Source organism: Ipomoea triloba, chromosome 8 (assembly GCF_003576645.1).
Source record: "Ipomoea triloba cultivar NCNSP0323 chromosome 8, ASM357664v1".
Lineage (NCBI taxonomy): Eukaryota > Viridiplantae > Streptophyta > Magnoliopsida > Solanales > Convolvulaceae > Ipomoea > Ipomoea triloba.
Window position 1 is genome coordinate 15558526 of NC_044923.1, and position 13368 is coordinate 15571893.

The 13368-nt window shown below is 33.4% G+C and overlaps 1 protein-coding gene across 2 annotated transcripts; it reads right to left on the reverse strand.

Annotated features, from left to right (window-relative positions):
• Positions 1-9353: 9353 nt before the first annotated feature.
• LOC116027765 (ATP-citrate synthase alpha chain protein 1) lies at positions 9354-13293 on the reverse strand. 2 transcript variants are annotated; one of them, XM_031269510.1, is made up of 13 exons: positions 13158-13293; positions 12907-13019; positions 12012-12188; positions 11753-11914; positions 11588-11668; positions 11335-11386; positions 11130-11244; positions 10924-11005; positions 10538-10633; positions 10347-10448; positions 10133-10249; positions 9927-10043; positions 9354-9614 (listed from the first exon to the last, which is right to left on the reverse strand). In XM_031269510.1, exons 2-13 carry the CDS (start codon positions 13003-13005, stop codon positions 9543-9545), a joined length of 1272 nt encoding a protein of 423 aa, XP_031125370.1. In that variant the 5' UTR covers positions 13006-13019; positions 13158-13293; the 3' UTR covers positions 9354-9542. The 2 variants fall into 2 exon arrangements, with proteins under 2 accessions (XP_031125370.1, XP_031125371.1); XM_031269511.1 differs by having other exon boundaries at positions 12907-13015; positions 13158-13274.
• Between the last annotated feature and the right edge of the window lie 75 nt (positions 13294-13368).

Genomic DNA, 13368 nt, shown 5'->3' on the forward strand with positions numbered 1-13368 from the left:
CCACAAGGTCATTAGCTGTATAATCTATACCAATTAACTAAAAAGGAAAAAAAAAATGAAAATAAAATAATCACTTTGAAAATTAAAAATCAATCAATACATATAATTAAGAATGCATATAATCTTAAAATGACATAATTAAGTTTGACCGACCAAGAACTGCAGAATAATTGTTGGATAGCTAGTACAGTTGCTCCACCCATAATAATATATGCGATTTTTTAAATTGTAAATTATTAGTAATACTTTTTAAATATAACTCTATGACTTGCATTATTATTTATTTCAATATTAATATATTACTATTTCAATACGGACTTAACGACTTGCAAAATTAAAGTACTTGTCAATTAGTATTTAAAGTAGTATAGGTCTAAATACATTTTCTCGAAATTGTTTATTAGTTCAATTGAATAGACGTATATAGACATTACATTATTATGCTGAATAATTCTTAATGGCTATTATTACATGAAGCCTATAAAAACATGATATACATGACAAGGTCAATTGTGATTTTCTAATATGGATATTGTAGAACATGTCTTTAGTTGTTAAATTATAAGGAAGAGTCAAAAATATAATTCATGATCTACTCTACCTAGTCAATTGCAATACACATCTTTTGATTTTAGAGAATTACTTTCCTATTAAATATGTAGTTATCTATCAATATACATTAAGTAAATCGACAATACAAGTACAATTTGATGTTGAGCTTATAAATTCAATGTATTATAATCTTGTACAATTAATAAGGATTTAATGTAAGAGACAAGGGGGAGGGGGACACGTAAGTGGTGAAGGAAAGGGACAAAGGTGGATTATTATGACTCTATGTATTTGAGTCAGATTATGATGAATACTTATCCTGTTTTCCTATGATTCTCCTTTTATATATATATATATCCTTATGTCTGTACTCTTGTAATTAAGTTCTGTTAATACAATTTACAGTTCTCATCTGGTATCAGTTAGCTAGTGTTCTTATTCTCTTCTTCTTTTTTCCGTTCATTTTGTCCCTATGGCCGACGGATCGGTTAACTCCTCCTCTAAACGGACTGTCTCAGATACTGATATTACATTCTCTGCTTCTATGGGTGTAAATTCGTTTTCTACTGCTCACAACTTTATCAGTATTAAGTTGACTCACAAAAATTATTTGTTTTGGAGGACACAAGTTGTGTCTTTCCTCTAGGGACATGGGTTAATGGGGTTGGTAGTCACCCATGTCCGGATGCTTTCCTCCCAATCACTGCCACTAATGCAATACTACAAGCGAATCCGGCTCATGCAATTTGGTTTCGTCATGACTGAGCTTTGATGTCCATGTTAATTTCCTCTCTTTCAGAAGACGTTATGCACCTTGCAGTTGGCCGCAGGACATCACAACAAATTTGGGAGTCGCATACGCTTGGCAGACTTGAACACTATAAGCAAGCATCATTGCCTCCTTCTTGGACATCACTGTTTGATCACAACACTACACCTAGTCCAGTGGTGGAATATCAAGGTTCGATCCCCAGTAGCTACAAAGTTATTCCTAGTCCATTCTTTGGACTACTGTAACCAATATCATTCATTATTTACTTGGGTTGCCAGTTTCGGATGTTATCTTAGATTTTTTTGGAATACTATTGACTCTGTTACAATGTAGTATCTGTTCATATATACTTTCTCAACCTACTGAAGCACAAAGAGCTAATATTGTACAGATTATTTTTGGCTTAATGCCATAAGCAATAAAATTATTACTTTCCTATCCCCATCTCACACATCCTACGCAGTTTAATGATGGACTAAATCTTGATAAAATCATATACATACTATATATATGTGTGTGTGATCTTAGTTGTCTATCAGGGTTCAATCGTTAAGTTTTTTTTTTTTTTTTTTGGATCAAATGGAAGGGGAACACCCAGATATACAAACTATAATTCTGTTTGGTGCCAGACCGAAATGTCTTCTAGATCATTAACTAAAATATTGGCGAGTTGGTCAGGTGGTTGATTCAATAGTTCGAATTTGGATTTAACCCAGCGCTCCGAGCCAAACAATCAGTTGCTTGGTTTTGCTCCCTGGTTATGAGGATTAGTTTCCACTCTCCCATATTCTCTAGTTCACGTTTGCATGCGTGCAGTATATTTTCCGTGATGTTGTTCACCCCTGCTACTCGATTTATAGCGCGACGATACTGCTGGAGTCGCTTTCGAAGATTGTCTGGTTAAGGGTTTTATTAAAAAATACGCGGTAAATTTTATAATAATTATTGAAAACTTTTAAGAGCGATGCTCATTTTATAATTTTTGCAAACTTGAAAACTTAAAGGCTAAAGTGTCATCTAGCACCATGAACTATATCCAATTATTTATGCCGCACTCTGAACTTTCATATCGTATATATCAAGCCGCAAACCAAAATAAAAAATTCACCTAGAACCTTTAGCAGGTTTCCAGGTTTTCCTGCTAACATGGCACAGGTTTTCAAGTGATGTGGCATTTCTTTTAATCTTATGTTGTCCATGTAAGCATTTACATATTAAAAATATTTTTTTTTTAAAAACAAAAAATACAAACAAAAAAAAATTAGCATTTCTATAAATTTGGAAAATTGAAAAAATACTAAACAATAAATTAGCCAAAAAAATATAAATTCTGAAAAAAAAAATTTAAACATTGGAATTGCAAAATTGAAAAGTATACATTATGAAAATAAAGAGAATAAAATTCTGGTTATTTTAATATAATAATTTTGTTTTTTTTTTTAATTTTAAATATGTAAACGCTTACATGGACACCATAAGGTTAGGAGAAATGCCACATCAGACGCCATGTCAGCAAGAAGACCTGGAAACCTGCTAAAAGTTCTAGGTGAATTTTTTATTTTGGTTTGCGGCTCGATATATATGATATGAAAGTTCAAGGTGCGGCATGAATAATTGGATATAGTTCATAGTGCTAGATGACACTTTAGCCTAACTTAAATAATAATAATAATAATAATAATAATAATAATAATAATAATCGAATGATTATATGCGCCTCACGAAATCTGACATGGCAATGTCATAGTCACGCGGATAAACTTAACAGAAGAAATAAACGGTGTTAAGTATTGTCCTTGATCGTTCTAAATCTTAAAATACAAAGATTAAATTGAACAAATTCTAAATATAAATATTAAATTAAACAAAATACTATAGTGTAGGGACATGTTAGTTACTTTGACAAATTGGTTGAGGATTAAAAGTTTGGCTAAACCGTGGATGACTTTTGTTTGGCGCTCATATATCCCTCCTAAACATTCTTTCATCCTTTCGCTATGAGAAACCTGCAAATTGTACTATGGAACAATGTGAATGATTGATACACATTCAAATATATTGAATGCTTATTTTTAATATATTGAAAGTTCAATTTTGTTATTATATCTGAAAATAAACATTCAATACACAAAAAGAACTTTCATACAATGAATATTTAATATATTAAAACTGAACATTTAGTATACTAAAAATGAACATGACGTAAATTGTATAGTGTAAATTGCAAATCACCACTTGCATATGGAAAATATTGACTTGGGTTGTAGTTTCTGTACTGTTCTTGAAATGAATAATCTGTTTCTCGTCTCTTTTTCAATTGTACTTTTACCAAAGAGTAAAAATAAGGTCCATGAGGCAAGATTGACTATGGTTCATAATATAATTTGCCCATTAAATTACATACAATTTTGACCTTCAATTTTCAATAATTACAGTGAACTTTAGTCCAAAACGACAACGCTTCATCATATCAAATGTGTTTTTGAATATTAAGTTTTGAATTTATGAACATATTAGTTTATAAACATTAAGCTTTCAGATTATGAATATATAGTGTCTAATTTCTGATCATATTTAAGACATGTTATGAACATGTAACAAAGTGAAAGTTGTAGTATATAATTTATGAACATTAAATTTAATTTGATTTTATAAACATATATAATGTCTAATTTTTGAACATTAATCCATTGAGTTTCAGAAAGTGTTCGAAAATTAATGTGGATGTCAAAAGAAAGTGATACTCAGACTCACAATCTTCTACATAAATGATAAGGCCAGTTCTTTCCACCAGGGTCCTAGCTGCATTATTCATGTCAAAAGAGGTAACATTTTATATGTATGTGCAAAATATTAACTGGAATAGTCAACAAAAGGCTGTTACAAATTCCAAGGAAAACTGATTTTGGGGAGTAGAACACACAACCTCTAGGTGCAGCAAAGCTACATTATCTTCTGATTAACCAGCTAGGATAACTTTAATACCTAGACACTTACAGGGCGTTTGGTTGGGAGGAGGAAATTAGGGGAGAAAAGAATTGTAATTCGGTAAAATTGCAATTCAATGAATAAAATAGGAATTGAAATTACAGTGTTTGGTGTGCAGAAATAGGAGTACAGGGAATTGAAATGTAAGAAGCGACAAAATAATTAAAATGCCCTTATGTTGTGGTAGATGTAGTAAGAGTAGTAGAAATAATAATACGAGTAATAATTTTAATACCTAGACACTTAATGCACATTATTTTCTGATTAACCAGCTAGGATAACTTTAATACCTAGACACTTAATGCACAATTTATATTTGTTTATCCAAACTATAAATACCACTTCCTTCTTTGTATTGCTCTCATGATCAATATCAACAAGCAAATAATTTCTCATCCCACGAAATACTACTATTGTTCTAGCTTGTTCTTCTTATTATCTATTATTCTTCTCCCAAAAGTTGAATCTCTAATCCTAAAAACCCCACGTTAAGAATAGCAACAAGGCAGGGAGGGGCAGAGACGAGGAGTATACTCCCCATCCCCGTTCCTGCTACTCCGACCCCGTCCCGCGGGAAATTTGGCTGGGACCGGGAATCCCATCCCCAGTCAACTACATAGTCAAAAGTTCAAAGTAGTACAATTTTTAAAAATAAAAAAAAAACAAAAAATTGAAATTCATAAGAAGTTCAAAATTCAATTAAAAAATAACAAATACATACTACAAATAGTCCAAATGTCCAATGGTAACTCAACTGAACACAGAGACTAGATTTTTGCTTACTGCGCGCAAGGAGTCCCCCTCACTTTGAGAGGTTGCTCCCCACTGCCGCTGGTGACCTTTGCTCACTGTGCACAAGGAGCCCCCCTCACTTTGAGAGGTTCAATCCATGGTCTCTTCTCCCAAACTTCACCCCTATGATCAGTTGAGCTGCCCATGCGGACTCTTGTTATCTATTATTATTTTTATTGATGGAGAAAATAGATTTCTTCATAGAAAAAAGATGAATAAAATAATGTGAGAAAGTATTTATAGGAATTCATAAATTAGCAGGACACAGATATTTAATGTGAAAATTAAAACGGTGAAAATCATGTGCCTTTTTAGATTAAACCAGATCGAAATCCACTATGTATTCGTATGTTGTAGGTGTAGTACATAGGCAGCCATAGTCATGGAATAGAAGAAGAAAAAATTACATAGGAGAAAATTATTTAGGATGGAATGAAACTGCCCCTTTGATCCCCGAACCTTTATATAAGGTTTTTTTATGTGCAGTTATAACTCTCCGTAACCTTCCTTATTTCCTTGCCATGACTTCTTTCATCTTCTGGCTAATATCATTATTATTATAAATAATAATAATAATAATAATAATATTATTATTATTATTATTATTATTATGAAATACTAGTATTTTCACCCGTGCGTTGCAGTGATTTATTAGTATAAATAATGATTAATAAATTATTTTTTTCTTATAAAATTACGGATAATTTATTTCCTTTATTCTCACAATTATAATGGTTTAGTTATTCTAATTTGAAAACTAAAATTTTGTTACCAATTAAACTTTATTAATTTTTTTACTAATTAATTAATAATATTAGTTTGTACGGGAAAGTTGAAGGCGATAATTTCACTTTTTATTAATAATATTGATACGTGAATATAGAAAAAATATTACCAATTAATAGATATTTAGGTCGTTTTCATTTTACATTTTCTTACCAAATAAGCTTTATTAATTATTTGACCAATAAAATATTTAATTAATTGATTACAAAAGTTTGGGCGGAAAAATGAAATAGGAGGATTTTCCTTCTTAAGTTTATTTATTTATTTATTATTATTATTTGCAGTTCCAAAACACAATGAATATTCTTTATAAGATTTTATCTACAAGGCCATATTTATGTTAATCCAGCTTAAGGTGCGTAGATTAGAAGTTTAAGGTGTATTAGTTTACAATTTTTTTTAAAGAACATTAATCACTGCACATCCGCACGGGAAGCTATCCCCGCACATGAACCGTTATATATATATATATATATATATATATATATATATATATATATATATATATATATATATATATATATATAAAATTGGGATGAAATTGGAACAACCAAAGACTAGAATTAAGGAATCCGTCCATCTTAGGATAATCAAAGGCAGGAAGTTAATGGAAAAAATAGAAAAAATGTGGTGTCATTTCTATAATTTTCTATACTTACGATTGTGCATTTAAAAATACTTAATAGTGCATTCACGGATAACTGAAATTGCATGTACAAACTCTTGTGGTGACACGAAAGATGAAGGTGATTAGAATAAAGGTAGTGCCTTCCGTCAGTTCCGTGCACTCAAAGTATTTCCAAATACAATATCAAATATTTCTAAATGTATAATTGTATTGTAGAAAATTGCAAAAATATCACCTTGTTTTTCCACTTTCATTATAAGGCATACAGATGCTGTAAAGTACAAGGCCAACTGAGTATGATAAATGTGAAGGCTAAAGCAGTAAAGCCCTTCAGAACGAAACAAACATTGTTAGAAAGTTTTGGTGGATCTAAAATTCTAATGGTACTAGGCTATATATTGCGAACCACCATGGAGTCTTATAGAAATCTTTGTTACCATTTGGCAAATTATGCTATGGATCCAAGATGGACCGAATATACTCACAAATTTAGAATTCTATGTTCAGAATTTAGAATTATGTTCACAATTTTAGAACTCTATATTCACAATTTTGAATCTTATATACAAAATTACATTATTCAATACTAACAATTTTTGAACTTTATATTCACAATTTTGTTATATAGATTCAACAATTGTGTTAGACTGTTGAACATATAGTTTTGATACTCTTAAGCATAGAGTTATGAAATTGTGAACATAGAGTTATAAAATTATGAACATAGGGGTGTTTGGTTCACGAAATGTTAGATTACCTTATGAAATGTTATATTGCTAGGAATGTTAGATAAAGGGGAATGTTAGATTCATGTGTTTGGTTTAAAATTGAAGTAGGTAAATAAGACAACGGAAATAAGATAAATTGATTAAAATGCCAAAAACTTAATATTAGTAATAAGATAAGGGAATGTGAGATTACCTAAGAAATTGGGGTGTATCTCACATTCCCTTCTAATAGCTAAAAACTTCATCGGGAGGTTAAGTTACATTCCCTGGGAATCTTACATAACTTGAACCAAACATGAGAATCTTATATTTCCAAGCAAATATAACTTCAATTATCTTATATAACTTGAACCTGTTTTCAATATATATATATATATATATATATATATATATATATATATATATATATATATATATATATATAACTTGAACCAAACGCCCCCATAGAGTAATGAAATTTTGAACGTAGAGCTATGAAATTTTGAATATGAAGCTAAGTTATGAAACTGTGAACCTGGAATTATGAAATTATGAACATGAAGTTATCAAATTGTGAATATAGACCCGGGTCCACTTGCAAGGTGGATCCGGGTCCATGGCATAACAACTGGTTACCATTTTTAATGAGTGGTCATAGGTTCGAGCCCGATGGTAAAGGTTTAGATTTTTTGGGCTAAAAATGTTTGAAAAAGTATAAAACAGATATTACTTTGTAAAAATTAGTATTTAAAAAAAATATATAGACCGGATCGGAAATAAGAAACCCTAATGCTGCCTCCCTTCTCTCTCTAAAACCAAACGCCTTTCTCTGCTGCTCAACTTCGGCTTCCACCGCCGGCCTCCGGTCGGAGCTCTAATGGAGCTTTGAGCCGGCGGTTTTGGTCACCTTCTACGTTTTCTCTCGCTCTTCTTCCGCCCCGACCACCGTCGCAGTTCTATCCGCCTCCGACCATCGCCATAGATCTTCCTCTTCCGTTTTCTCTCTCTTTGAATAAAAATAATAGTAGGTAGGTATTGGGGTTTGGGTTGGTAGTCTTGAACTCACAACCCTACTTTGACTTTACCACTTTTTATTTTCTCTATTATTGTGTTTTCCTCTTGTTACTTTCACGAGCATTTTTCCTCTCGTTACTTTCACGAGCTTTTCATTTTCATTAGCATAAATTGTTTAGTTTGGTTTCGGCAAGTGTTGATCTTATCCTGGGCAACGAGCAAAAAAGAATGATGACGAAGACCCAGATTTTTGATGAAGCTTTAAACTCCCTGAAGGAACATAGCTTCCTAGTTATGAAACAGTCGCTATTCAAGTTTTCTATAGGATAGTTAGAAAAGTTGTTTCTATGTCTGACTGTAAGGAATGATTTACCATTTCATTGATCGTTGATGTAAACGTTTTATGTTATGAATTAATGGAATAGCTATGTTTACCTTAAAAAAAACCTATATATATATATATATATTTTTTTTTTATTTTTTTTTTACATATTTGATCCTACTAATGTAGCCCGAGAAAATTGTAAATAACAAAAAATTATGTATAAAATAATTCTAAACTTATGCTTTTGCTTTTGCTTTTGAAATTTGAAATTTATAATGTTCAAGTATGTATAAAATGGCAAATTATTCTGTGACCTAGTCCACCCTTCAAAATACACAATTTACATATTAAATGTTCAAAAAAAAAGAAAAAAAAATATTCACAATTTATATACTGGATGTTACAGATTGTGAGCATAAATATAATATGTGCAGTCCAACTATCAGCTTAGGCTTTTAGTTGAAATGGAACACATGCTTTAATTTAGATATCTTGTAAGGTGAACCCTAATCCATAGCATAACTATTGGTACAAAATTCTTAATAACCCAATAGACTAAACTTTACAAAACAGGCATTTACATGTGTAGACTTGGGGCAGCTTAAGCGCTTAAGGTATGATAATTGATAATTTGTTGAAATGAATGAACTTAAATCTTCGAGTTGTACTATATATATTCTCATTTCTCATTTCGGAATTGTACTAATATACTCTCATTTCGGAATATATTCCGTAATTATAATTGTTATTGCAGAATAATGCTATAAAGTTATTTTGCAAAGAAGAAAAAATCCACAAAATAAAGAAAGTGATTGATTCATAGCTGCTGCTTGAGCCCACTTCAAATGGGCTATTATATGAAATGTCAAGAATACAAACAAAAGAGGCACAACATTGCTATAACAGACATCTAAACACAACCAAAAAGGAGGGAAGTGAATAAGATAGAAATCAGAGTTGCATTAGTTGCTTTGCTTTTTATGCAGCTGCAGTGATGCATTCAATTGCCTGTTTGCAAATGCCTGTCATGGTTGCCTCCGGGCCGTAGACCTTAAAAACGACACGACCAAGAACTTGTTAGAGCGTTGTGACATCGGTGAACATAATAACGGTGTTTGATGTTACTGAAGCGTTGTACATGCCACATTGATTAGTGATGTGCGTTTGATCACTTATAAGTGTTGAGCAGATAATATATAAACATAAATGTGCAATCCAACTGTCAGCTTAGCCTTTCAGTTGAGATGGAGTACGTGCTTCAGTTCGGTATCAGAAATCGGGACGTGTTGAGCATATAATATATAGGCTTTTAGTTAAAATGGAGCTTTTGCTTCAAGTATAAGATGCGGCATTCATTCGTACCTCAATGGGGATGCCGATTTCCTCTGCAAGAGCTCTCATCTTAGCAAGACCCCTTTGGTAGTTCGGACCGCCTCTCCTTACAAAGAGACTCATTCTAGCAGCCTTGAGCTTCGATTCCTGCAGAAAGAATAGGACTCGTATGATTCGATTTGTAAAGCTACCATTTTTTACACCAGAACTAGAAAGAACTTTGTGCCGCCTTTTACCTTCTCCTTCAAAGCTCGGATTATGCCATTAAATGTAGCAGCAACGTCAGTAAAGTTTGCTATACCACCGCCAATCACGAGGGCTCTTTTACGACCATCAGGGTCTGCAGTTGCACACTGAAAAAGGGTTCGGTTATTTTTCTTTCACTGTATTATTATACGAGTAATAAGAATAATGTCAGTCATCTCGAACTGCAAAGCTAATCATTCTTACATCAATTACGACTCTGGCATACTGCAGGACCTCTTCTTCATTAGGAGCCCCGCTATATTCAGCATAGTTTCCGAGCTCAGATGCATATCCAAGGTCTCCAACCTGGTAACACAAATTGGTAGGATTTAGGAACAAAGGCATTCAAGCATTCATTCTATAAGCAAAAAAAGGTTTTGAGAACAGAAACTCACAGTATCGGCATAGATGACACTGGCACCTCCACCAGCCACCATGGTCCAGATTCGTCCCTTTGGGTTCAAGACCGTGAACTTCAAAGATGCACTTGTCTGCAGTTAAATGAAACAAAATAACTTCGTAAAGAAGGCACACGCTAGCGATGCATAAAAAATTTGAGCTTTAAAGTAAAATGGAATATTATTATCTATCAATTTTTTTTGGGTATAACCCATGATTTCCACCATCAAACACAGTGACTAATCCCCTCGCTGAATTGTAGGCACTTCTAAGGATAGGTCAGTTGGCCTGGGGGATTTAAGTCTACTCCATACCCAATGGTGGAAGCCACATGCAATTCGAGAATATAAAATATTTTGCAGAAATATGACTCGAGAAATACCTTCTCATCCAGCCCATGGATAAAGCTTTCTGTAGCGCTCATGACCCTTCCAAATGGCAACGGGAATTCAACATCTCCCCACCTGTAGGTTATGAATCTTGTAAGAATATGTACACAGCATGAAGATGAACGGTATTTGCATCAACTAATAAGCAAAGCATACAAAAAAAAAAAAAAAAAAAAAAAAAAGAAAGACATGAAATTACTTCTTAAAGTTCTTAAAAGCAGCAGTGTCATCTAGTTCCCCCCTCATGTCCAGTGGATAAGGCTTTCCGTCAACCAATGTGAAGGGATTCATCTCAAGGAAACTGAAATCCAAATCTAAAAAAGAATGAAAAAAAAAATAAAAATTAGAGGGCGATCATAACATCCAAAGAAGCTAAAAATAATTTTGGAGACATCTTTAGGTACCTAAAAATAGAGCATAAACAACTTTGATGAAGTCCTCAATCACAGTCTTGATCTGCACCGTGTATGAAGAATTCATGTCAAAATATGAATTTTAACCGTATCTAATCAATATTGCAGATGGCGATTGAAGAAAAGGATTATAAAGACCATAAAACTATTTATGGAAAGTGCTATAAGCGCCAAATTTTTATCAGCAAAGGACTTTACAAAGCATAGTAGAATTTCCAACTTGTGGTTCTTTAATTTATATTACCTCAAGCGGAAGTGTTGCAACAAGTGGAGCACACAGATCTGAGGTTAAAGACACCCCCGTTGGAACAAAAATGGTCTTAACCTGGATAAAGAAAATCGCGGTGTGAAATGACACAAAACAGATGCTAGAGCTGTGAAATTATCAATACAAGTATGGCTTAGGTACCTTGTCCCAGTTCTCTTCGATATCAATTCCTCCACATTCCGAAAAGCTTATGCTACATCCAAGCCTCTCAGAGACGATGTTAAGGTAAAACTCCTCGTTGTGTGGGACAAAGGGCTCAACAATGAAAGTTGTGATGGGACCTTTGCATCCACCCATCTCAACCTGTTAGTGTTAAGATTCAAATGTAAGGTGCGAATGATATATGAGCATATCAAAGGATCGAATCAACAACATAAAGTTCATGAAATTTCAGGATTACCTCCTTGCCAAGCCTTTCCTTAACAAACACGGCGACTTCAGCCAGATCTAGCTTCAAGGCAACCAGACCGCTTTTCCCACGCTTGCCGAAGAGCATATCAGGCTTGACAACCAATTTTGTTGAGGAGAGCCAAGGCTCTTTGTCAACCAGCTCATTGAGATCAGTCGATTCTGTAACCTAAACCACAGAAACGAAATTTTCCATCACTTAATCAGAGTAAATGATTCCAATTTCCATCACTCCTGCTTACGATCTAACAAAAGTCACTCAAATTACAATGCTCGGCAAAGAACTTTTAGTTCAACTAAGAAAACGAAAAGGTTCTACCAATCTAGCATTCAATAATATCTAGGTATTGCCCGCACAGGCTTAGCTCACTGGTTCAATAGACAGTATTTGGGAAAAGAGACCGAGATTCGAAACTCAGACACAACAGTGTGGGGATTATGCCCTATGTGGACAGATCCCTTGTACATACGGGCATTTAGCCCTCTCTGATGAGCCACTGAGTTACCCTAATTTATATACTCGCAAATGCTCAATCGAGCCTTGGGATTGGGGATTCATCCTTTTGGGGGGAAGAAGATAATATCTAGGTATTAGGTCTTTAACAGTCATATTTATTAGCTGATAACTTTAATTCAGTTGACATGTCTGTACTTTCTCACAGGCCCTCTGCTATATAGACAACTTTTAATTCATTTATCCAGTTCCCTCAATTCTCATACTTGTTTCTCACCATAAACCTAGCCCCAGTTTGCTTACTTACCCAGTTCCCCTCAATTCTCATTCTTCACCTAACAAGTTTCTTCTCAAAGTCATTCAATAGAAACAGATCTCTCCAAGGAAAAACAAAACAAGTTCATGAGATTGCCCAGGAAAAAATGCTACTTACTTGAGCAGATTTGATGGCCAAATCATACCCACCGAGCCTCTTGAAATGCTCCTTCAACAGCCTCTTGGAATCATACTCTCTGATCTTCTTGCGTGCCATTTCTCCTCACCTGTCTAAAACCCCCAGATTAAATCACAAAAAAATTCAACCTTAAAACTCAGGGATCTACCCTACCCAGATCAAGAATCCAGTTGAAAACACTTCAAAGCATCTGAAATCGGAGAATTAACGGAGAAAGTTTGGACCTTTACCTTAAAAAGCTGAGACCGGAAGGGTTGTAAGAAGAATTTAAGCAGTGTGGAGATTTTTGGTTGGAAGAAGGACGGCTGAAATCTTGAGAATGTTGGTGACACCATTTTATAGTTGTGAATTTCATAGGAAATATCAACTAGGAAATAAAAAAAAAAAAAAAAAAAAATATATATATATATATATATATATATATATATATATATATATATA

What these genes read in the sequence shown, in the direction of transcription:
- LOC116027765 (XM_031269510.1), bottom strand. Translation starts at nt 13,005, where the DNA reads ATGGCACGCAAGAAGATCAGAGAGTATGATTCCAAGAGGCTGTTGAAG. An exon ending in TGGCCATCAAATCTGCTCAA is followed by an intron (nt 12,189 to 12,906) that starts GTAAGTAGCATT and finishes TCTGTGGTTTAG; the next exon opens with GTTACAGAATCGACTGATCT. An exon ending in GCTTTTAAGAACTTTAAGAA is followed by an intron (nt 11,006 to 11,129) that starts GTAATTTCATGT and finishes CATAACCTACAG; the next exon opens with GTGGGGAGATGTTGAATTCC.